The sequence below is a fragment of the Oxyura jamaicensis genome, chromosome 1, assembly GCF_011077185.1.
Source record: "Oxyura jamaicensis isolate SHBP4307 breed ruddy duck chromosome 1, BPBGC_Ojam_1.0, whole genome shotgun sequence".
Taxonomy (NCBI): domain Eukaryota; kingdom Metazoa; phylum Chordata; class Aves; order Anseriformes; family Anatidae; genus Oxyura; species Oxyura jamaicensis.
The window spans coordinates 111,222,881-111,245,522 of NC_048893.1; the positions used below are offsets into that span (position 1 = coordinate 111,222,881).

A 22,642-nucleotide genomic window follows, 5' to 3' on the forward strand; every position below is an offset into this window, starting at 1 on the left:
TTTTCTTCCTGTCATCTTGAAGAGAGAAGGGTGCAGGACCTGCACCAAGTACGGCTTATTGCTTTGCAGAAGGTTTGGGGAGATCAGTGAGCAGCTGGGACAAGGACCATAGAGGAGCAGCACCGGTGTTCCCTCCGGACAACGTCAGACACTTCCTCTGACAGCTGCTTCAAGATTTACAAGTGGGAAATCAGATGAAAGAGGCTTTTGCATATCAGTAAATCTTCAGAGAGTGAAAAATACCCAGACAGGGCACATTTTGCTATGGGCAGAGAAAACAGCAACTCTATAGACACCAGCAAAGCCAAAATGTTAATTTATTCATACTGAGGACCTTACCTCCCATAACCAATGTGATCAAAAATATTGACATTTTTCAAAACTGTCCCAGTTTTTCAGAAGTGCTGTGGGCTCCAATTACCACTGAATGGTTGCCATGATTTACCCTAGAACTGGCTCCATTTCAGTGATGAGTGAAGTGACTCCTATAAAAATAGTTTGAAAAGCACTCAGGGATTCCTTCACGATAAAAGCTGCAGTATAAGTTTAAGTTATTCACCATATGGTGCAAATAGCCAAGAATGTTATGCCTCTTTGTCAGCAAAAAGCAAAATCTGCAAGAGGCACATGAATCCTAGCTAGGAATGATACCATCAATTTAGGTAATAGGGCTGTAAATTTAAACACATTTAAAAGGACCTCATTCTGGGGCAGAGAAAGAGTAAAGATTAGTGTGTATTTAATTTTTAGGCAAAGCCAAAGAGAGACCAAGCATTAAAGCAAAATATTACAACAAATCCCCAAACATATGGGTTTAAAAATACTTCTAAAATTACCTGTAGTCCTACAAGTGTTGACGAAAGAAAAATAGCATACAAAACTGACTCATGAAACTTTAAAAACTCACACTCCCATGAGGCCATAAACTGCTTTTTTCCCTCCTACACTTCCATAAACCATAAAAAATTAATTTGTTAATTTGTAAATCCACATTGCTGTGGATTGCAGGGATACAATCCCTGGATCTCTCATACCTTTAGCTGGGTGCTAAAACTACCCAACACAGCAGTTTGAAACATATTTGGTATATTTTTTTTTTTTCCATGTGATCCAGTATTATAAAGTTGGCATGCATTTTTTCTTTTTTAAAGAGGCTTTTCAAGCCCCTGAGTGTATCTTTTTACTACACAATCAAGAAGCAGCAATGTATGCAAATCCTTTAGTGAGATTATCCTTTACCTTAATTTAGCTGCCCAAACGTTAGATATCTAGGCTAAAATTCTCTCCTAGGTTCATTTGAAATCTACTTTAAAGTGGGATTAAAAACCTTCTAGGTATGACTCTCTTTCTGTAAAGTCTAAAGATAGGCTTAGCTTTCAGACAACTAAAGTTGGGTGAGATGAATTTAAACCTCAGTGACAAAAAGTAATGAAGAAATGGCATTTAAGTTGGAGAGGGTTTCGTTGACCTTATCTACAGGACATCAGGCAGTCAGATGTCATGGGAGATGGTAAGGCATTAAACACTTCCTACAAAATGAATGCTGCTGGGCAGTAAGTGCTGGCCACACAAGCTCCCTGATTTGAGTGAATTCAAAGAGCACAGGGATTTCACTGACATAAGCGAGAACTGGACTTGGCACCATCTGCATGAACTGAAACTAATGGAAACTCTGAAAGAAATGTGTGGCAACTGCCTTCTGTAGTTTCCCAATTAAAGATATATCTGGGAGCATGGAAGAGCTGAGGAAACTGTAAATAGGAATTGGGTCATCCACATTACCCTTTTAAATCCAGCTCAGCTGGGGAACAACTAGAATCTGTGCCCAGCAGACAGGTGGTTATTTAGTGATGGTTTTAGTTCATGTCCCAAAAAAAACACATTGACCACACCTCAGGTAACACCCACACAAGATGTTGGCAGTCTCCTCTGGAAGGAGATGGCTTCCTAGAGGGACAGAGACCAAGCTATTCTCTCAAATTGCAAGTGAGTTTTCAAGGCCACGCCTTATGGTGCTGGTGTGTCAAGAAGGATGTTCACCCAACTTCCTCCTGTTCAGTATCATTGTCCTCAGCAAAAGTTTTGACAGTCCTCAGGGCCTGCAGTTCCTTCCCCCTCACAACCCATATGTGAATACAGATGTGAAGCCCAAGTAGAAACTTAGCAGGATAATACAGCACATTGCAGGGGCTAGAGATAACCCTAAAGTTCACTAAAATCATTTTTCACGCCTCTTGACAATGTAGTCAGATAACTTATGTACTATAGTTTTGGAAAAACTGAGATTTCCTTGATTGGATCAGTTTTAGGGTGGATTTCTGTATGTCACTGAGCACCAAATATTTTTTCATGTTCTGTTTTCCTGAAAACACTGAACTTCTCTCACTTCTTCGTATAAGAGATTAACATTTGTGGCTCCGAGGGACATGGTTTAATTATGGGACTCAGTAAATTATGTTGATGGTTGGACTTGATGATATTGGTCTTCTCCAATCTAAATGATTCTAGGATTCTATGAATTTTATATTATTTTAATAATGTGAGAGATAGTAAATGTAAGCCAACTAAAATATTTTATAAAGGTATCTCAGAAAATACACTGATGCTAAACTCTGTATCAAAACTAACAGAACTAGCAGTACTAAATAATGGTTCTCTGGAGAAGACACACGTCTATCTCAGTCACCAAGCTCAATCACAAGCACAGAGCCCCATCGCAGTAGCAACAACGGCAGGTTGTGGTAGAAATTACCATTACTGTCATTTGTGATGGTAATCACAATCACCATCATTTGTCAGCAACTGCACCAAGAAGATCACTAGTTGGTCCAGATGGAATAAAAGCGGACCTGAAGTTCAATACTTTCTGCGGAATAACTTTAAGTTATTAAAGAGGACTAGTTGTCATGGGATGCAGGTTTACGTTATGTCATAAATTAGAAACTGATAAGAATAGGAGACCAGTTTTCAGCATTGCCTCAGAAGTATTCAGTATATTTAATCCAAGTGATAGTTATTCAATGGCAGAATTTTTCCTACCTACATTATTTTTTCATAAACAATTTCATATTCATTTGTCATAGAACAGTGCTTTCTACTTGTCTTGGTGAAACATTGTGTTTCCTTCAACTTGTCTTGAATATCCCCAAAAATACATAAACATGTATTAGCCTCAATCTTATGGGGGCCTCACTTCCTGTCTTCCAGCTCATTAATAAATATATGTATTAAACAATGCCAGATTTAGGATGAAATTTGAGACATCCTGCTGCTGATCCTGGGTGCCAAGCTGAAAACTGAATGTTTACCATTATCTTGATATTTTCTCTTTCCTATCCATTTTGAATGGGTGGCTGAATGTCACTTTTTTTTTTTTTTTTTTTTTTTGACAAGGAACCTTGAGCTTAAAAAAAAAAAAAAAAAAAAACAAAAAAAAAAAAAAAAAAAACGACTGTTCATCCAATTGTGTGTGTGTGCATTTAAAAAATTCTGGTACAACAAAGACTTCCAAATTTCCTTTAGAAAATACATCCATTTTGGGTTCTTTCTTATCATTGATGTAGGAGGTCTATTTATAACTTCACCATTGTTTATTATTGCAACTGCTTAGGTGTTATTTTTGCCCTGCAATAAGGCTCAGAGGTGCTTCCCAGAGTTGCCTCAGTGTTTGTTTTACAAAGACGGTCACTCCCAAGTTCTCTGCTTTCCTTGATTGCCTATATTTTTTGTTGCTAGCAGCTTAGGCACTTCATTCTTCAGGCCTTCCACAGCTCCTGGATTAATACCATCAGGTCTGGGTAACTTGTTGCTATTTAATTTATCAGTTTGTTCCAGCACCTCGCCTGTTGATTCTGGCAATGGAAACAAAATGCTTTAAGGGCGCCTCTAGAGTAGATATCTAAAACAAGTCACATGCATATCCCTGAAAAAAAATCCCCATTCCTTCAGCCAGAATTACAGATACAGACTGGCTCATGGACACGAGCCATATGAAACCAAACTGGGGATTCAAGTAACTGAGGTATTTCTGCTGTTGAACATATAGCACCATGTATGGCACCCCATCAAACCTCTTATAATCACCAAAGAATATAACCTCAAAATATAGCTTTTTTTTTTTTTTTTTTTTTTACTTTTTTTCCCCCTATGTTAAGCCTATATGTGTTGTATTTGGGTAAGGTGAGTGATGGTCTGCTTTTACCTGTGCACATGCATGTGTGCAGCTGCTGCCCTGAGCACAACGTGATGTAGCTGGAAGATGAACCTGCCCCGCACCTCAGATAAGCACTTGGTTGCACAGCTACCATCACCATCCATGTATCATCCCAAAAGCTCCTACTTCAGGTGCCATGCACACTGGTTCAACCACAAAGCCATGGGCTTGGTGCAGCAGCTACCCAACAAGGTCTGGCGGCCCAGGCTGACCAGCTGGCCATATGTACCACCTCCTTGCCTGAAAACCAAGTCAACAAGAGCAAATGTCCTCAGGACCCAGCTGCACTCGGGCACCTTCTGCTTCACCCAAAGAGCATCCCGGAGTCAGATGGATGGGGGGTGGCCTCCCAGAGGCCCCCTCGCCCTCTCTTCCTCCCACAGCGCTACCAGCACCACAATAGGATCCATGTGTGCTGCACTTTCTGAACCCTCAGCCTTGCTGGGGATGAGTCTGTAAAGGCATGACAGAGCTATATTTATGTATCTACCGCTATAGCTCACAGAGGTGGCTGTGAGGTGAGCGGCAGAGGGAAGGGAGTGGCACGGCCCTCAGGATGGCAGCAGCATGGCAGGAGGAACTGCTTTTCTCCCCTGCCTTGGAACAAACGCTGATATTTCTCAGCACCCAAACCTCACTACATTTCAGTTGGCTTCATGCCCAGGCTCTGAGCTAGCAATGGGTGCATGAAAAGAACCCTGGTGGAGGGGCAGAGGCCAGGGAAAACCCAGCCACCCACCCCTAGGCTGTGCAAAACTTTGTTTTTGTCTCGCTTCCACCCTGGGTGCATTAAACTAAAACAGCAAAACAAAGGTGGGGGTGGATCAAGTCTGGGCTGAAGCAAACAAACAGAAACACTTTCTCCAAAGCTTGCCTGAAAGATTTAATATGACCGGGTTTTGGAGGCCATCTATCATTTTCATTTGGCACTATTATAAATCAAATAATCCCTTGATCCAGAGAAGGCACTGACGAGACTCAGTCAGGCCTCCAGAAGGGATGTGTTCCTTAAGTTGGAAAGTTGGCAGATGATTTAATTTTGTTAGCAAATTTGACAGTGTCATAGGAATTTTCCAAAATCAAAGAGCCCTTTCATAGGCTCCTCTACCCAATACTCAACCCAGTTTCTAAGAATAACATTCAGCCCTCATTAATTAATGATATCAGCCCGAATAATGTCAAATTGCCTCAGAGACCTTGCTGGGATGGATGAATCACACCCGGCTGGCTCCAAGGCTCTTACTCTGACAAACTGCAGCATGTGATGATGGGCTGCTTTGCCTTGAAAGCTTTCGCCCACGGCGTCCTGACAGCTCTCAGCCTAACCCCCACTTACGTGTGCATGCAGCGCCAAGGGGAGACTGCGAGGTTAATGGGTGTCTGAGATAACATTCAGCTCCTCGACTGCTGAACCCAAATCTGGGCCTAGCAGGTCTGCTGCTGCGACAACAGAAAGGTTATCCAAGATGTTAACCTTGCTGTTGGCCACAGAGGAATGTCCTCTAGCAACTTGTTCAGACACTCTCTAGTCAATCAGTGAAGTTGCGTGTTTGCTTGGTCCCTTTTTCTTCAGGAGGACATCTTTCACACCTGTGGAGTGTCACTGCATGGCTACCAAGCAGGGTACCAAGCCATTAATGTGACTCCAGTGTGCCTCTGCTGTGTGTGGCCCATTCGCTAGCTTGGTCATCTCTGCTGGGCAGTCGGAGCCACAGCCTGGCTGTATCAGAAAGAAGTATGTTTTGGTTTTCAGCTCTGTTAGGTGCTGCTGCACCTTCTCATGTGGTCTGTGCAACAGAGCCAAGAACAGACTGCAGAGATCCATTGACTTTTGAGATTCATTACAGAACCGAGATCAGATGCAATGGTGAAATGCCACAAAGAAATCTACACCTGAAAGTCTGGATTTTGGTGAAACTACAAATTAAGATTTATCACAAGACCTGCTCCATTGATAATATTCCAACATGGGAAAAGATACACCAGCTGTCTCTATAAATTTACAATTTTACCGAAGCCATAACTATGTATGAAAACATCCAGACTGCTTCCCAAGTGCACTGTACTAATATTGATATAAAAATTGCCTTGTTTCTATTTGCAACAGAATTATAAATCCACTCTTCACATTTTTCACATATCCACATCTTCTGCTTTCTGCAATAGCTGGAAGAGCAGTGATTCCTTATCTATCAGTCATGAGCCTGAGGTTTAGTCACATTTGAACATGACAGTCTTTTTTACGTAAATGTTGCATTCCTGAGGCCTCATGAAAAATTTACAGACCAGAACAACAACCACACTGTTTAATGCATCTGAGTAAATGTTTATTCTCAGATGCCCTCCTTTTCCCTGTGTGATGGCCATGGCTGGACAGGCACGCACTCTGTCTCCTATCCCAGCACACCGCTCTCCCCTCGGCCGCCCTGCTCACGCCATGAGCGGGCCCAACGCCGCAGCGCTGGGCTGAGCTGAGCTCAATATAAACACCAGCTCAGCATAAACACACGTGTGGCGTTTGGTGTGGGACCCCGGTCACGGAGGCAAAGTGTCAGAGAGACAAAGCTGGGACTCGTCTTTTTGTGCAGCGTTTGTTTATACACTGCACACGTTGCGCCCAGCAACATGAAGCCATCAGTTTCAAGTTACAAATATACCATAAATGCCGTAAGTAATTTATTTTTCTGCCATGCCTGGGTGAGTAAATTTGGGAATTAAAAAAAATATATATATCTTATTTGATGCTGATGTATTCTGATTGTTCCTTCAAATATATGTGCTTTTACTATGCATAAGCATCATTTTGATGAGATGGCCAAAGCTCTCAAAGTTTTCAGAGTTTTGATGTTGAGGGGTGGGACCTTGAAAAAAGCTCATCTGACTTCAGAGACCCACTCCCAAAATGATTTTCAGTCCAGTAGGACTAACTTGAGAACAGTTTGAACGTGCTATTTACTGTAAGGAATCACAGTGGTGCTACAACTGACGAGGTTCAGACATGCATACGCGTGCTCAGAAGAGGCACTGGCAAACAAGTCTGTGAAAGGCTTTAAATCTAGAAGTAGTTATTTTACTAAAACATTGAAAAATTACACTGGTGATTGCATTTTAAAAATCTGGTAACGTTAATTTCACCACTGAAATATGATTTCTTTTAAAAGCTTTCCCCTCAAATCTGGTCCCTGCCCTAGGATCCATCCCAACATCTGGAGAACAGAATCCACGCTGACAGACTAATGCACATGTAGAGGAGTGTGTCTGCTACTTCACTGCCTCTCAGGACAGACACATTGTCTCTTTTTCCTTCTCTGTGTCCCCTCCTTTTCTTTTCCTCCCCCCCCCCCCCCCTTTTAATAAGACTACACATGTCTTCCAGCTCTTTGCTGTGAATGTGACCAGTATGTGATACTCCATTGCATCTACGCAGAACGTCTGGCTTAGGTGATACCAAGTGGTTACTGCCCTGGCTCTGAATGCTTGCTAGGTTATTAACCAGCACATCTGGCTTTCTCCCTAGGAGGGTGAGTTCTGCAGTGCCCCAGGAATTTCTTTCATACACCACTTTTATTAGCTTTTCAAAAGAATACGGATTACCGCTGGAAAGGAAGACTTAGGTCATTTGCAAGCATATTGGTCCCCTACCTGTTTAACATGTTTAAAAAGCAGCAGCAACCAAAACTCATTATTTGATTTTCAGAATTAATCTTCCTTCATTTTAGGACAATCCTATTGTTCTTGTATTTGAAAGGTCTGCCTGACTGAAAAAAAAAAAAAAAAAAAAAAAAAAAAGGCTGGTAAATTGCAATAGATAGAATTAAAAATAAAAATCAGAAAGCCACAAAGATAATTTACAGCTCCCAGAATATGAATGTCTAATCCTACTTTTCTCATGGACCCCAGTCCATACTCACAAGAGGGAATACAAAAGTATTTCATGCTTAATCAAAAGAAAGAAGTGCATATGTAGCTGCAAAGAGCAAATTTATCTGCTTTGCCCACACATGGAGGTTACACCGGACAGACTCTTGCTAGAATGCAAGAGTTATACTACTACTATAATTTCCCATCTGGACATCCCTATTTCAGTAATGTAAATGTGGCCTTTTCTGGTTTTGTTTATGTCACTTCCGAAGCAGTTTAAAGCATCTGGGAAAATTACTTTTGTCTTCTTACTGAAAAAAGCATCCACATGGGGGAGTTACAGAGGTAGCTCTCCAGCACTTACCTACTACCTGACTAGTAAAGTCCCATACTGCTAGCCAAAGCTCTCCTGAAGCAAACCTGAGAAAAAGCTGCCTGCCTACCTATCTATTCACCTACCTACCTACCGACCTTCCCTGAAATCCACCTTTCCAGAAGGAGCTTCCCTTTTAGCAAGTTACCTGTAATTGCTGTGCACACTTCCAGTGCAGAAAATATTCTCCACACAGAGCTAAGCAAGCACCGGAAAAAAATAAAAAAATAAAAGTTTGCTGGAACTGTTAATCAATTTCTTTCGAAGTTATTTGAGGCCAGATTTTTGGACGCTGTCAGCAGTCACCATCTTCCACTGTTCCAAGTGGGAGTTGTTTGGCGCTTACAGCTTTTGAAGGGCTGGTACTTCATGTAGGTGTCTAGATGGGAGCTCTGCTCTCCATTAACCTTTTGCAATTGCTTTTGGCTAGACTGACCATCCAGAAATATCGTATTGCAAGAGGAACATGTAACATTCACAGAGAGCATATTTTAAATCTGTGTGCATAAATAGCCCATACTCCTCTAGCCAGCAGAAAGAAACAACGTTCTGTGATTTCCCCAACCAAGGGGGACAGCCAGGCAAAAAGTTCACAAACTTCAGTAAATTCATACAATGAAAACAAAACAAAAATTCCTAATTATGTAAATGAAAACAGTGAATGTTTTCAAGAATGTCACAATCTACTTGGAGATTTCTGCCAAACAGAACAAGAAGTTAAGTCCCTCAGATAAAATCCTGATTTCTTTAGATCAATATCAAAACAAAAGGGATGCCTAGTCAGAACTCTATGCCAAAGATTCTAATATCATACAAATAAAAACCAACAGAACATAAAGATCTTCTCACCTCCTCAGGTCTGAATCTTCTGAAAAGCCCACCTTGGCAGCAATAGATTTGGCATTGTTCAGTCAGCTCCAGTTTTAAAAATAACCACAATTCATTTGGTCCTCTAAAGTTCATAGAAATCCTTAAAGGGATTTTTGTTGTGCTTGCTTATTAATTGTGTTGTCTTCTTAAGGCTTCCTGTCCTGCAAACGGAGGCACTAGCACAGAGATTTAACTGAGATTGTTTTTCCCCCTCTTCTGCTGCTTTTATTTAAAAAAAAAAAAAAAAAAAAAAAAAAAGAGAGAGAGAGAAATGGTAGAAGTTCCTTACAGGAGTTGGAAGAGGACATCTGCAGGCAATTTAACATGAGGGTTTGCTTCTGTGTCAGCTGGCAACCCCTGGATAACTCTGTCATGTAACCTATATGCTAAAACATGATGTAGGACAACCACTGATATGGGTAAATATGGCAGCATATCAGTTTTATTTAAGATTTATACTTTTTCAAAGGGAGCAACTCTGCCATAAACTATGAAAACAAATAAAATCCTGCTGCCAAAACACCATCCCACCTTGCTTCATCCCAAAACAACTGATCAAACCCACCTTCTGCTACAGCCCACAGAAGTCTCTCCCTTCCTTCCAGTGGAATTCAAAGAGCAAGAGAAAACATTTTTTTTTTTTTTTCAGCTGAGGAGGGAAAATTCTCCATTCCTCTCATAGAGAATTATCCCTGCATTGAATCAGTAATGATCCATATTATACTGCTTTACAGTTGATGGTAGCAGAATAGGGAAGGGCTCATGAAAGCATGAGGCTGAGTCTGATACTTGTGCCTCAGTCCACTACTTCCTGATAATTTCAAAAAGGTGTTCAGAAACATAGCCTGGTATCTAAAGAGAGCTCTGGAGATAACCCTGTTCACAAAGTTCCCCACTCCATGTGTTTAACTTCCTCCCAATTAGGGGAATCTGGTCAAGTGAGGAATGCTTATTCATTCTGGTTCCACTTCTGTTCTTGCATCAGATCTTATATATCTTGACATTTATAGCTATGCATTTTAAACTGAGGCACTGATTAGATGCAATTGTTCAAATTACCTTCCTCCCCCTTCCTCTTTGTGTGTGTGCTTTGGTTTGAATTATTAGCAATTTAAAAATCATTCTTGGAGTTAAATGTTTAATGATATAATTGCTTCTGTTACCTAAATTTGTTTAGTTTGTGCTTTATTAGCATGTAATAACTGAAAGTATATTTTCCTCTGTCTGAGTTAATGATGTCTGCTGTGATAGCTCACACGCTGTTAGCCGACTGGCTGCAGTTCTGGGACAATTCAGAAGGAATTGGAAAGATTTTCTGAAGCTGTAACTAAGGAGTAGGTGGCTTCCCTTAGTTTCTGTAATTGAATGAATTTGAACTCTCAGTTGGCTTCTACATTTGAAGTGTAATTTTATTTTATTTTTTAATTCATTGTGAGGTCATTTTGAGGGCCTGTAAGTCTAAACATTGGGCAGGAAACCTCTGCTGTCCCAGACCAAGGCACATGTGCCTGCTAGGTGCCAGCCGTTCAGCACGCTGTGCTCTGTAGCCCTTGCCCCCAGATTTTCTCCATGGAGGGTTCTGTGGGTGCTCAGGTGAACAGGTTCCTTTGAGAGGAAGCTTGGAGGCTGGGAGAAAGTGTGTTTAACCTGTCTCCTCCTGACAAAGCAGCAAGGACCACACCCCACGTGTCTTCAGGCATCACCTATAGTCCTGCCATGCAAATCTCAGCCCTGCACTGACGTGCAAATATATTGATGTCTGGGACATGGCTTCTCCTGCACAGCTTGTCATCTGCTCCCTACATTAGCCCAAAAGGCTACTACATTTATGTAAAATGTCATCTGGATGTCATTATATAGCTTTGGGATTTGGAGCTAGCCTGTTTAAGAAAGGTTTCAGCATACCCCTAGTTCTGTGTTACATATTAAGGATATGCCACGTAAGGTGAGATTCAGTTCCTCTAATGATGAGTTACCTAAAAGGCCTCCTGCACTTAATGTAACTACTCCCTGTGTAAACAGTGGAAAGACCGAGGCACTTCCCAAGGATAATCCGCCCCTTCCTAACAAAGCTGTGTCCCTGTTCTCTGAAGGGGGGACCTGCTTAAACTAAATACCAAGCAAAATCAGTTAAATTAGGCTGGCATCTTGTCCAGCACATCCCCAGGTTCTCCCTGCTCATTTGCATTTTCAAAGTTCTCCCATCTTATTCTATTTTTCCTCTCCACAGGGCATGAAGCAAGTGTTACCATTTGCAAGACCAGGCTCTCTGACCAAGCAGCAAACACAACACACAGGGGTAAAAAGGGTTACAGGTTTGGGAACTAAGCACCCTTTCCCATTCCCAGCTGTTTCCCTAGGGGCTGTAGCAACAAAGCCTAGTGCATGTTCAGATTTCTCCTGCAGTCAGGCTACCACTGATCTAAGCCAATGCACCCTGGTTTGCTCTTTATAACACCTATCAGAGAAGCGTATGCAGTGCTCAACACAAGAGCTGGCTGTGCTGGACACAAGAATTCTCACGTTTGCAGGATTCCTCACACGTTATTCACAACTGTGACATCTGCCAGGTTTCTGGGTTCCTGGAAAATCTATCTATGTGACCAAGGCAGTATGGACAAATAATTATGTAAACTCATCTGAGAAGGCTCTCAGCACACTGCTGATTTATCTACCTCCTTTTGAGCACTACTTCACTCTATTGGAAATAGCAGATTATAGTGTCCTACCAAAACTACTGCTATGCAAGGAGGTGATAACGACTGCCAGCAAATTTAACTTTGATCCAAGGTAATCACTGGCAATATGAAGTGTACAATGCACATGCCAAACTCTCTTTCCAAGGCTCAGCAGCAGAAGAAATTGATCCCTTTTGTGTCACAAAAAAATAAAAAAACAAATTTAAAAAATAAAAGAACACTGTAAGCAACAGAAGCACTGGCCTATGAATGTAAGGGATGTACTAGGGTAAAACTCACCCACATTACCTGAGTTTTACTGTATTGTACACATGCAGGGCAACATCTGGGTTTTACAGGCTACGAGGCAGCACAAAGCTTACAGCTGTATTTCTGAACTTGATCTGGTAGCAAAGGAAGCACTCTGTAGATCCTCTTGGGTACAGAGCTCACTGGCAAGATGGATGTGGGAATTTAGGGGGACAGCACTGGCCCTATCAAACTTTCTGTTCCTCTAGGGCAACAAGAACAGCATGCACATTTTTGATAAATAAACAAAATTGCCCCAAGAATACACTGAAGGTAGAGAATCTGTTTCCCTTTCTAAGGAAACACGCCTGGAAGTACCCAAATACTGGCTACTGGTTTGAGCCAGAGAAGAAATATTTTTCACAATGAGACTTTGAACAGGCTTTGGAAAGAACACTGAGAGTCTGAAAATGTCATACAGAATAATGGGCAAAGAACTAAGGCAAATGATAAAATAGCAAGTTGGTGGAATGTATCTAATCAAATACCCGTAACTGTTTATGAGGTAATGTCTGTATTAATAATCTAAAGAAGGAGATTAAACAACACATCAGTGAAAGATATTGCACGCTAAAGTCAACTCTGGAATAGCATTGAGACTAGTGAAATAATCCAAAAGGGTCTTGAGATTAGAATGAGGGTAGAAAATAAAGAAATGAGATTTCAGATATAAGAAGGATATTTTTCAGTATAAGTCTGAAACAAGATCACCAAAAAGACAAACACAAAGAGAAAGAGAGAAAAGAGGGGGAGAGAAGAAAGAGAGAGAGGAGAGGTTTATTTCTGAGCAGGGTGTGCAGGGGAAGCACATCTCCCGAGTTCAGAAGCAGCTCTCCCTGTCCATGGGCTGCTGGAGCAACAGCCCTGGGGGGATGCCTATCGCTTCTAGAAAGAGTTACCAGAAGGATAACAACGTGGTGATTCATGACCAAGCAACAAACAGGGCTGGAAGCAGGGCTGGATGCAGCTGCAGTGGTGATGGGGGAAGGCTGCCTGGCCCCTGTCACCCAAAACAGACTGTGACCAGAACTAATGTGGACAGGCTGTGTGATGCTTGGTAACCTCCCCTGAGAACCCCTTTAAATCTTCCTCTTCAAGAAGGTGAGGAGGAGTCAAAGCAGTGTGAAATTAAAAGAGTTGGGATCTGAACAGAGCAGATACATAGAGGCTGTCTGAAGAAGGGAGCAGAGTGGCTAAATATGAGGAAATATGTAATGATAATGAGCCTTGTGGAATAATATCTCAAGAAAAGTGAAAAATGATCCATTGCGTGCGATATTTACAGCCAGGTCAAGGCAAAACACAAATCCAATGTACATTAAATAGTAACTTCTGACTTGCTGGGAGATAATCTCTAATCATCTGCAGCATTTGCACTGTATATTTGTGCAAGGATAGCCCTGGGCAGGTGGTTTCTGTAACTACTTGTCAAGGAAGGAGAAGACTGTCGTGGCATCCTCTTGGAGTCCCAGGCTGCCCAAGCATGATGCTGGTGGAGCTCCCCAAGGCTGACATTCCCACATCCCTCCGCCTTCAGTTCTCTAGCTGCAGGGTTATGAAACACAGCACAGTCACTTGAGCTAATGGAGCTGATGGCCCCATCTGCTGGGATGTCCAGGACAGGAAGCTCCACCTCCTTTCACAGTGGGCTTGAAAGATATTTACAGGCAGCAAAACAAGCTTGTGATTTGGGAGCCCTCAGTCCTGCTTCAGGCTTTAGAGGGAAGAGAAAAGACCTCAGTCTTCCCTCCTGTTTTCCCCCAAGCCCATCCCTATTTGTCCCTATCTCAGACTGTCTGGTCCATCCTTCCCCACTTCTCAATATCTTCTCTGCACTCTCAGCTTGCCATCCTAGCCTTAGTTTCTATGACCATCCATTTGATTATTTCTACCCATCAGCAGTAAAAATGTCCAAACTTTTAACTGGCTGGCAGACCGTAGAAGTGAGATTTGAATACATCTGATTCCACATACCAAAGGGTTAGTGTAAAACACTGCATTGAAAATGCATTTGGTACTCTTTAGTTTGCTCTTTCCTGCTTATGAAAAAGATAAATTTTGTTTAAAAATGGCCTCACTTAAGGAATTATCCATGCCATTAGTCCCCAGAACAATAGAGATTAAAGTCTCTAGACCATCCTCTATCAAAATAACATACTTTTCTTTGAACATGTCATTAACACTGTTTTCCATCTGGCTGTTGGCAGCAGTTTTGGATTTGCTCTGAATTGCTGAAAGTTCATCAATTACAGTACACAGAAGCCATTATCTCTCTTTTCCTTTAGCAAGGAGGTATTTGCTCAGGCAGAAGGAAGGAGGTAGAGTTCAAGAGAAAAAGAAAAAATAATTTACCAATGCAAGCTTTATGGCAATCATTCATTTACAGTCCAGAATTCAAAATTTCTGGGAACTAAATCACAATTTCTGCATACAAGGAGATTTTAATGTTCAAATACAGTAGTGATTCTGGCAGTCTTACATTAAACTGATGTATGCAGACAGAGGATGGAAACAACATACAAGACTTTAAGCCTGACAGTTTGGGGGCTCAGTGAATGAGTGCTGGTGCAGAGGAGTGTTACCCACATTCATGATAAACTCAGTTGCTTTATTTTATGAGAACCCAGATTAAACTATGGCTATCATTCAAGCAAGATTTAACAACTGTGATCCAGCTAGCATAATTATTAAGAAGTATAGTGAAACTGAAAGTGTTGTTATCCTGCCAGTAAAAAATAATAATAATTAAAAAAAAAAAAAAATAAAAAAAAGTGGGAAGAGCTTTTAAAGTTTTGCAAGAATAATGAATGAAGTACACAGTGAGGGATAAGCAAAGGGGATGGGACTTACAGCTACTCAACAATGGCAGCTTCATGGACAGCAGATAGGGATGCTTTTTCACATCTGTCACTGAGGGACATTTGTAACCCAAAAAATGAGAGCCTGCATGCAGCAGTCATCCTGAAGCAGCTGTCAGGCAGCAAGTTTGCAGCCCAGATAAGCCGCAGTAGCCTGTTCACCTCTGTACACTAGGGCTAAACACACCTTCTTACAGCTAGAGGCCATGGCAGGGAATTCGTCCATGGGATCATCACGGATTCATAGCTATAGGAGGTTTGGCTTATTAGCCAAGAGCCATCAGTCCATATTTTTTTGGAAAGAATGGAGGTATGTTATCAAATTGACGCCAGTGGTGACATGCTACGATACTGTAGTATGACATATTCCATATGCATTGCCTACTGTCTGTCATTAGCTTACTATACATGTGACTTTGTGCAAATCTTTTTGTATCTTTGGCCCAGTCTTCCATGCTCTCACTCTTAGTTTAGTTGCCCAGATATAATTTTTTAATCAAAGAAAGAATTTATTGAGCAATGCAATGAATCCACAAAAACTAGACTCTTAGCTTAGTCAAAGAGAGGTGGGAGGAAAAAGTCTGGCCTTTATGAGTCAGTAAATGAGGATAATAGTAATTCTATTAGGGTAATAGTAATTCTATAAGGATAATAGTAATTCTACCCTCCTTCCATTCTTGTCCCCATTGCCTATTTGGTCAGCAATTGTATTGTGCATACAAAACTCCCAGCATAACAACATCTTGGATCCTATTTAAAGACTCCACAATCCCAGGAAAAATAACATTAAATCAGACCCAGAATATGCTCCTTAATTAATAATACCTGTGAAACAAATTTGATTTAACCATAACGCAACAAATTAGGTACATCAAGCAGTATCTCTATGCTGCCACAACTTGAAATCCAACATGTTCTTGGGCCAATAAAGGAGTTCTGGGACCAGGTTCTGTAATACTTCCAATGACAATATAGGATGTTGTGCATGGAAATATGCATGTGCCACCTAATCTGTAGCCCAGGCACATAAGTGCTAAACTTGGGAGTAATTTTCAGAAACAGTTATGAAGTAATTGTTTTATTTTTTCATTGTAGTATTACATACAGCTTTCAGATTTGGTAACCTCAATTTGAAAGACTCAGAGGCAAAAACCTCTAATTACACCCACCAAAAAAAAAAAAAAAAAAAAAAAAGAGAGAGAGAGAGAGAGAGAGAGAGATTGTGCGGATACAGTGTAGATGAATTTGGCTCCAAGTGTTTGATGTTGTCTTTGATTAAGCTATATAGGGCATGAACAGTCCCCTTTTCTCAAGTTTTACAAAACAAATGCAGGTTATACAATCCACAAGCACTTCCATTCAGGTTGCCATTCACCTGTCTCTGCCTTTATCCCAAATATCAAAATCCCAGATCAGCAAGAAACGGAAAAACTGGACCACATGAATATAGGCGGACCATATTTTCTGTTGGCATAAATCATCACTGCTTCAGTGAACTACACTCATTTGCTGCAGGGTTGACTCCATTCCTGATATATATAGTACCTTACTTGCCTACATAGCGGTACTTTGGACTTTTTCTCTCCCAGTGAGGAGCAGTTCAATAAAATCTCTAGCAGAGATGTCAGATGCTAACTAAAACCAAATAAGCATTTGGTCTTTGCAGATGAGGCTGCTGAAAGCATAATTTAACCCTTAAAAAAAATAAAAGTTTTATCAAACAGTCAGCATTCACAAAGCTCACATCATTAAAAACAAAACATGCAAAGCCGAGGTAGTACTCGCACAGTGTTTCTATGGTTACTGTTATAAGAATTACAGTTTAATGAATAGCAGAAAAAAAAAAAAAATGAAAAGTGTGTGTAAAGGACATTTAGTCTTGCCCATTCAAAGAGATAATCTAGCCACTGACTTCTTGAAAACATCTCTAACCTTTCTTTTGAGTTTGATGAGACATAACTCTTGTTAAGATGTTTTATTTAATGCCAGTGTAAGCAGCTAGATCTTTTTGTAGCTTCCAAATGACTAACATGGGATTGCTCAAAGCAACATAGTTCAGACTGACGAGCAAAGGCTCAACTTCCTGGTGAAAATTGTATTCAGCACTTCCATGCAGCACCCCATTTAGAAAGATAGTAAAAATGGTGTGTTTTCTAGAAGTGACATTTAGCATACATAGGAGACCTATTTTTGCTGTGTTTGAAAATTTCTATTGGTGACAGAAGGACCTTGATCCCCTGACAGCACAGACAAAAATCTTTCTTAAGATTATGCTTAACATCAAGCATTTTATAACTCCCAATTAAAATAACAGCCCCTTTCAGAGGTGAGGACAGAGCTAGTTGCAAACAGTCCTCTCTGCAGACACCTCTCCAATTTCCAGACTCATTAGAGAAAAACTGTTCTGGAAGAGTGAGATGATACACAAACCTTGGTGTAAACCTGCATACCTTGTAGCCAAGCCCCCTCAACTATGAAAAACTGCACAAGTGACTTTCCAAAAACTATCTGTTCATTCTGATTACAGATACCAGAAAGAATTTGTCTTGCTTTAAATAAAATAAAACCTTATTTTCTTAACAGTTTGCCATTAATCCATACTAATGGTACTATTTTAAGCCTTTAGCAATAGGAGTAGAAAACCTTATTAAAATAAGGTGCTGATACCACAAACCACTGAACACATACTCAACTTACTGATTTCAGCTCACTCAGAAGCAGTAGACATATGTGCTTGAAGACCAGGGTCAAAATTCCCCATATTTTGCTGAACTGGAACTAAGGCTCTGAACATACACATCTTCACATCTTTTTTCCTGTCCACATTAAATGTTTCTGTCCCTTATGCCTGGGTAAACACAAGCCTGTGACCCAGGCAATACTACATGTTAGGAAGCAGCAGGAACACGGATTCACCATATCAATTATGAATGATTCATTCAAGCTGAAAAATGTAAAGCTTAATCGTTAGTAGCTATGGAATGAAGTTGCCCAAACAAAATGAGGACAAACATTAAGATTTTCAAAACATTCCCAAAATTGGACAGGCTCTGCCTAGGCGTTGGAATCAGGTTTGTGTAATTTCTCATTCTGAAACGGAGCACAAGAGCTGTGAGATCGGTTACATTTCCTTCTGGTAGACCAAAAGGCCGTTTTCAAAATAGCAAACATGAGAACTCACATAATGCAAATGAAATCATCCTTGCTGAAAAAAAAAAGGATGTATCTGAATATTCATATTGCCATATTCATTTATATTTCACATTCATTTTCTGCATATGTTCAGGCAGAAAAATTAAAAATTAAAATCTGTCAAATCTTAATAATTCTGACATTTCCTAAAAAGCGATTTTCAAAGTTACAGCTCTAAATGTGCGTGACTGAGGCTGCATCTGCTTATTCAAGGAGAAAAAAAAAAAAAAAAAAAAAAAAAACATATGACTTACCTGATGGAGTATAGTTAAACAAAACCATATCAAGGATGACTGTAATGAACCCAATGTGTCCCTTCTACAACACTACAGCAATTAGAGGTAGAAAAGACCATCACAGCAAATAGTCTTTCCCATGTCTCATGCACATTACTTTCTCATGGCTTACTTTTAAGAACATATTTACATCCACTTTTAAAGTCTAAATGAACAGCATCCATGGCAGCTTTCTGAAGAATGTGTTTAGACCAAAGCAGACCCTAATTACATAAACAGAAATGTGAAGGATTTGAGGTTTATTTGGCTAGTTGTCCTCTCCCAAACACAGTATTAAAGTAAGTGCCTTCCTCTCACCCCTTCTCAGTGTAGCAACAACTCGTGTGTGCTGTTCTGTTGAAAGTAGATGCCTACAGGTTCCCTTGAACACAGAATTATTACAGAGATTTCTGTGCAGCTCTCTTCTACTCGCCATAAAAAGACGCATACATATCCAGCCTTGTTCTCTCAAATTCCAACTCCCATGGTAAAAAATAAAATAAAAATGCTTCAGATACCAGTTTTGGCAGAAAGCAAGAAACTGAGTTATTCTTAATGTGATTTCTGGCACTGTGGAAACTTAGAAAGCATGAAGAGGTACTAAATCCCCATAAAATTTCTGAATTCTTACCGGTCAAAATCTGAAATCCAGGTGACAAGACGTGCTAAAGGGAGAGACTGATAGTGGTGGGGATGTTTTCCTGCACTTTCCTCCATAAAAACAGTCGAGTGCCAGAAGACTGTGAATGTGTTGAGTTTTGGAAAATTTGGAGAGAGGGAAGGGATGAGCTCTCCTACCACTGCCTGTCACCCTAGTATCTAAACACAATCCAAAAAATGCTGTAGGGAGTTATATAGAGAAGCTCTTTCATTCAGTACCTTTCTACAGGAAAAGTGAGCTATTTAAAATAATATTTCATTTTTATTCAGTTAAAAATAAGTTGAAAAATGAGGCTTTTCTATAGAGAGCTGCTGACTGGTAGATAGTGGCTAACTGGGATGAAACTCCGTAAAAGAAGCTGCAGAAAAAGTAGCTTCAAGGAAAGACAGACAGAGAAACAGAAAAGCAGATAGAAAGAATAAAAGAAAGTTTTTCTCTCTCAGCCTGCTTAGAATGGCTGATCTATCCCTTTGATTACAGCAGTCTTATTACACCAGCAGTACTTTCACACAGCAGAGGTGTGTGAATGATAAACGTGCAGTTTCATCACATTTTTATACATAAGGGTCAGCTGGATTTTCCCACCTAAGACACCGCTATAGGGGTGTCTTTTTACATCTGGAAAAGAATTGCTGTTCAACTCTAGAAGCAGCCAGGCAACCATTTCCAAACAAAACCTCTAGACAATAATATAGTAAGGCAGAGCTAGAGCATCCCCATAACTAGCCAGTTTGTGAGGCTCAGGTGCTGTTTAGAGGCAATACCCAGATACTTCTTATAGCAGTACACCAACAGCTATGTCTAGCAGGTTCCTATTCTTCTGTGACAGAAGGGTAAAAAGAACATAGCAACAATAGCAATACTAATAATAGTAACAAAGGAGTGAAAAACAATGCAATGTCTTAAGCAATGTAGCAAAACAATGCTGTTTTTAAGCACAATTTTGTGTCCTTTGATTTACATAAAACTAGGCACTAAGCCTTTTCAAAGGGATGTTTGTTTGGCTTTGAATTTTTGCATTATGTTTATTTTTCTTCTTCAGTAAATGCTTGCCACTGGTTTTCATGGAGCAGAACTGGGGACGTATAAATTCAGTATTTTCCAAGTAGGTGTTTTTTTTCGAGCATAACAAATATTATAGGATGATCAAGGGCTTTTAATCATAGAAAGATTTACCCTCAAAATATCCACATACTTCAGAACACATCAGAACAGGTGTCAGCAACAAAGACTGCATGACTGACTCATACAAATAACTTACAAATATTGAGAAATAAAAGAACCAATGTTGTACAGTAGTACAATTTATAAATATACAAGAAGACTTGCATTACGTATACATATTCTTAAATTTTATCGCTCTCATAACATCTGAGGACTCACAGTAAACAGGAAACTAACCTTGATGTGAGCTGCTGGATCTGGGACAGTCTGAATCATGTCCTTTAAGAGGCCAACGTGTTTACCAGAAGCTCAGATTCCAAGGCAGCTGCATAACCAAAGAAACAAAAGTCATATGATTATATTTTAAAAGTTTATTTTCAGTAGAAATCTCTTATCTTTTTATAGACAGATAAGCACCTTTCCTTCCCCAGACTTCCTTGAAAACCAGTACAGCTGAAGCCCTAAGACAGTTCTATCTCTGTGTAGTCTGCTAGGATATATTTCAGATAGAAGAAAACAATCAGCCCTGAAATTCTCATGGAAAATTGGTCTTTATCTGTAATGGAGGATTTTCCTGAAATAAGAGCTCTGGGATGTGCTCTGCACTGCACAGCCCTATTAATCATCACAGATATCAGGGATTTCAACAATCTCTTCTTCCCGATTTAGAAACACATACAGCAGGACTGGGACAGATCTGGGGCTGATATAAGCAAGTATCATTTCACTGAAGTTGTGCCCAGTTACAATAGCTGCAAATCTGGTCCAGCCACTCAATTAACGGCACTTCAGAACATGGATCTTTTGGGATCCCTTATCCATGTCCAAAAGCACAGAGGGGTTATGGCAGGCATGAGGCATTTCTCTACTTGTGCATGACGTGAGGAACCATTAAAACAGTTTAAAATAATAAAAAAATATATAATTTGAGTAATCTAGAGTACTGCTCAGAAGCTAGAACATCAATTAAGTGCTAATAAATTGGGATCAGTAAGTCAGGAAACTAGAAAAAATATGGAAAAATGTAGGAACATGAATGTCATTTAAAGTAATATCTTTTTCTCTGTTTTCCCTAGAAGCCTGGAAATTCCCATTTCTCATGCAAGAGGTTTCTTTTTGCCCATGACCTTGAATTTCTTTCATCTTTTAAAGTGGTAAGGCACTATCAGGAAAAAAAAAAAAAAAAAAAAAAAAAAAAAAAAAAAAGGTTTCTTCTTCACTTCTTCATCAGTATCATCTTTATATTTCACTATCTGTTCTCAGATCTACACTAATTTGCAGATCAAATTGCAGATAGGTTTCATCTATCTTTTCAGGCAAAAAGTTGATAGAGTGACTGACACCGAGTTGCAGTTTCCCCCAGAAAGTGTCCTCATGACTTAAGGAAACCATATATAAGCTATGGAATTACACATTGCAATTAAAGATACTTCCATTTAGATCTTAATAAATTTCCCTCTTGCTGCTTAGAGAATCCAGGTTTGTTCCCCTTCAAATCAATGAAAACCAAGTACTTAATTCTACAGCCTTTTTGGGGAAACTCCAACATCAGCCAAATTCCCAGTTCGATTGACCTTTCACACACTTTTTTTCTGCTATTTGTGAGTGATCATATGGGATACTGACATCACAACTTTCAGTGAAGATGTATCTTTCCACAGAGCTTAAATGTCTTCAAAGCAATAGATACTTGTTTTGGTAAAAGCTAACTTTCATCAGCAGTGTTGTTCAGACTGAAGTCATATACATCAGCAGTGACATGTCTTTCAGTTCCCTTTTTCCCTTCCCTAGTAAATCCATGCCTGTCATGTTATTCATTGGATTTATGGGATTCATATTTTAAGCTTTCAAAACATCATACACGGAATGTGGAAACTCCTAAATTTCACTTAAACTGAACAGAAAATTATTTTGCACCCGGCACTTGATCATGTTTTCACAGTTCCTGTACTTTCACCATGGCATTGCCATAAAGGTGCCTCACCACCAGCAAAGAATAAACACAAAAGCCTTCTGAGGAACTGTGCCACAGTTTATTTCTGTCCCTCATGCCTTTGCTCAGCCTACAAGGATGCACTGTGTCACTGGCCCCTGCCCCACGTCTCGGCTGACCCTCTGAAGAGAGGTGGGCTGCGTGCCACCTCCCAGCAGTGCTGCACCCCCTGCCCCAGGGCTTGTCCCATGCTCC

General features: G+C 40.2%; 1 protein-coding gene across 3 annotated transcripts in view; it reads right to left on the reverse strand.

The window, feature by feature from the left end:
- The window catches only part of ERG (ETS transcription factor ERG), a 108,786-nt gene extending 87,896 nt beyond the window's left edge, over positions 1-20,890 (reverse strand). For 2 of the 3 annotated variants that reach the window (XM_035315774.1, XM_035315772.1), the window contains exon 1: positions 20,692-20,884. In XM_035315774.1, the coding sequence (XP_035171665.1) occupies positions 20,692-20,730 (39 nt within the window). In that variant the 5' untranslated portion in view covers positions 20,731-20,884. Of the gene's footprint in view, positions 1-20,691 lie in introns of all 3 variants that reach the window. The other variant, XM_035315775.1, reaches the window with a different exon arrangement.
- Between the last annotated feature and the right edge of the window lie 1,752 nt (positions 20,891-22,642).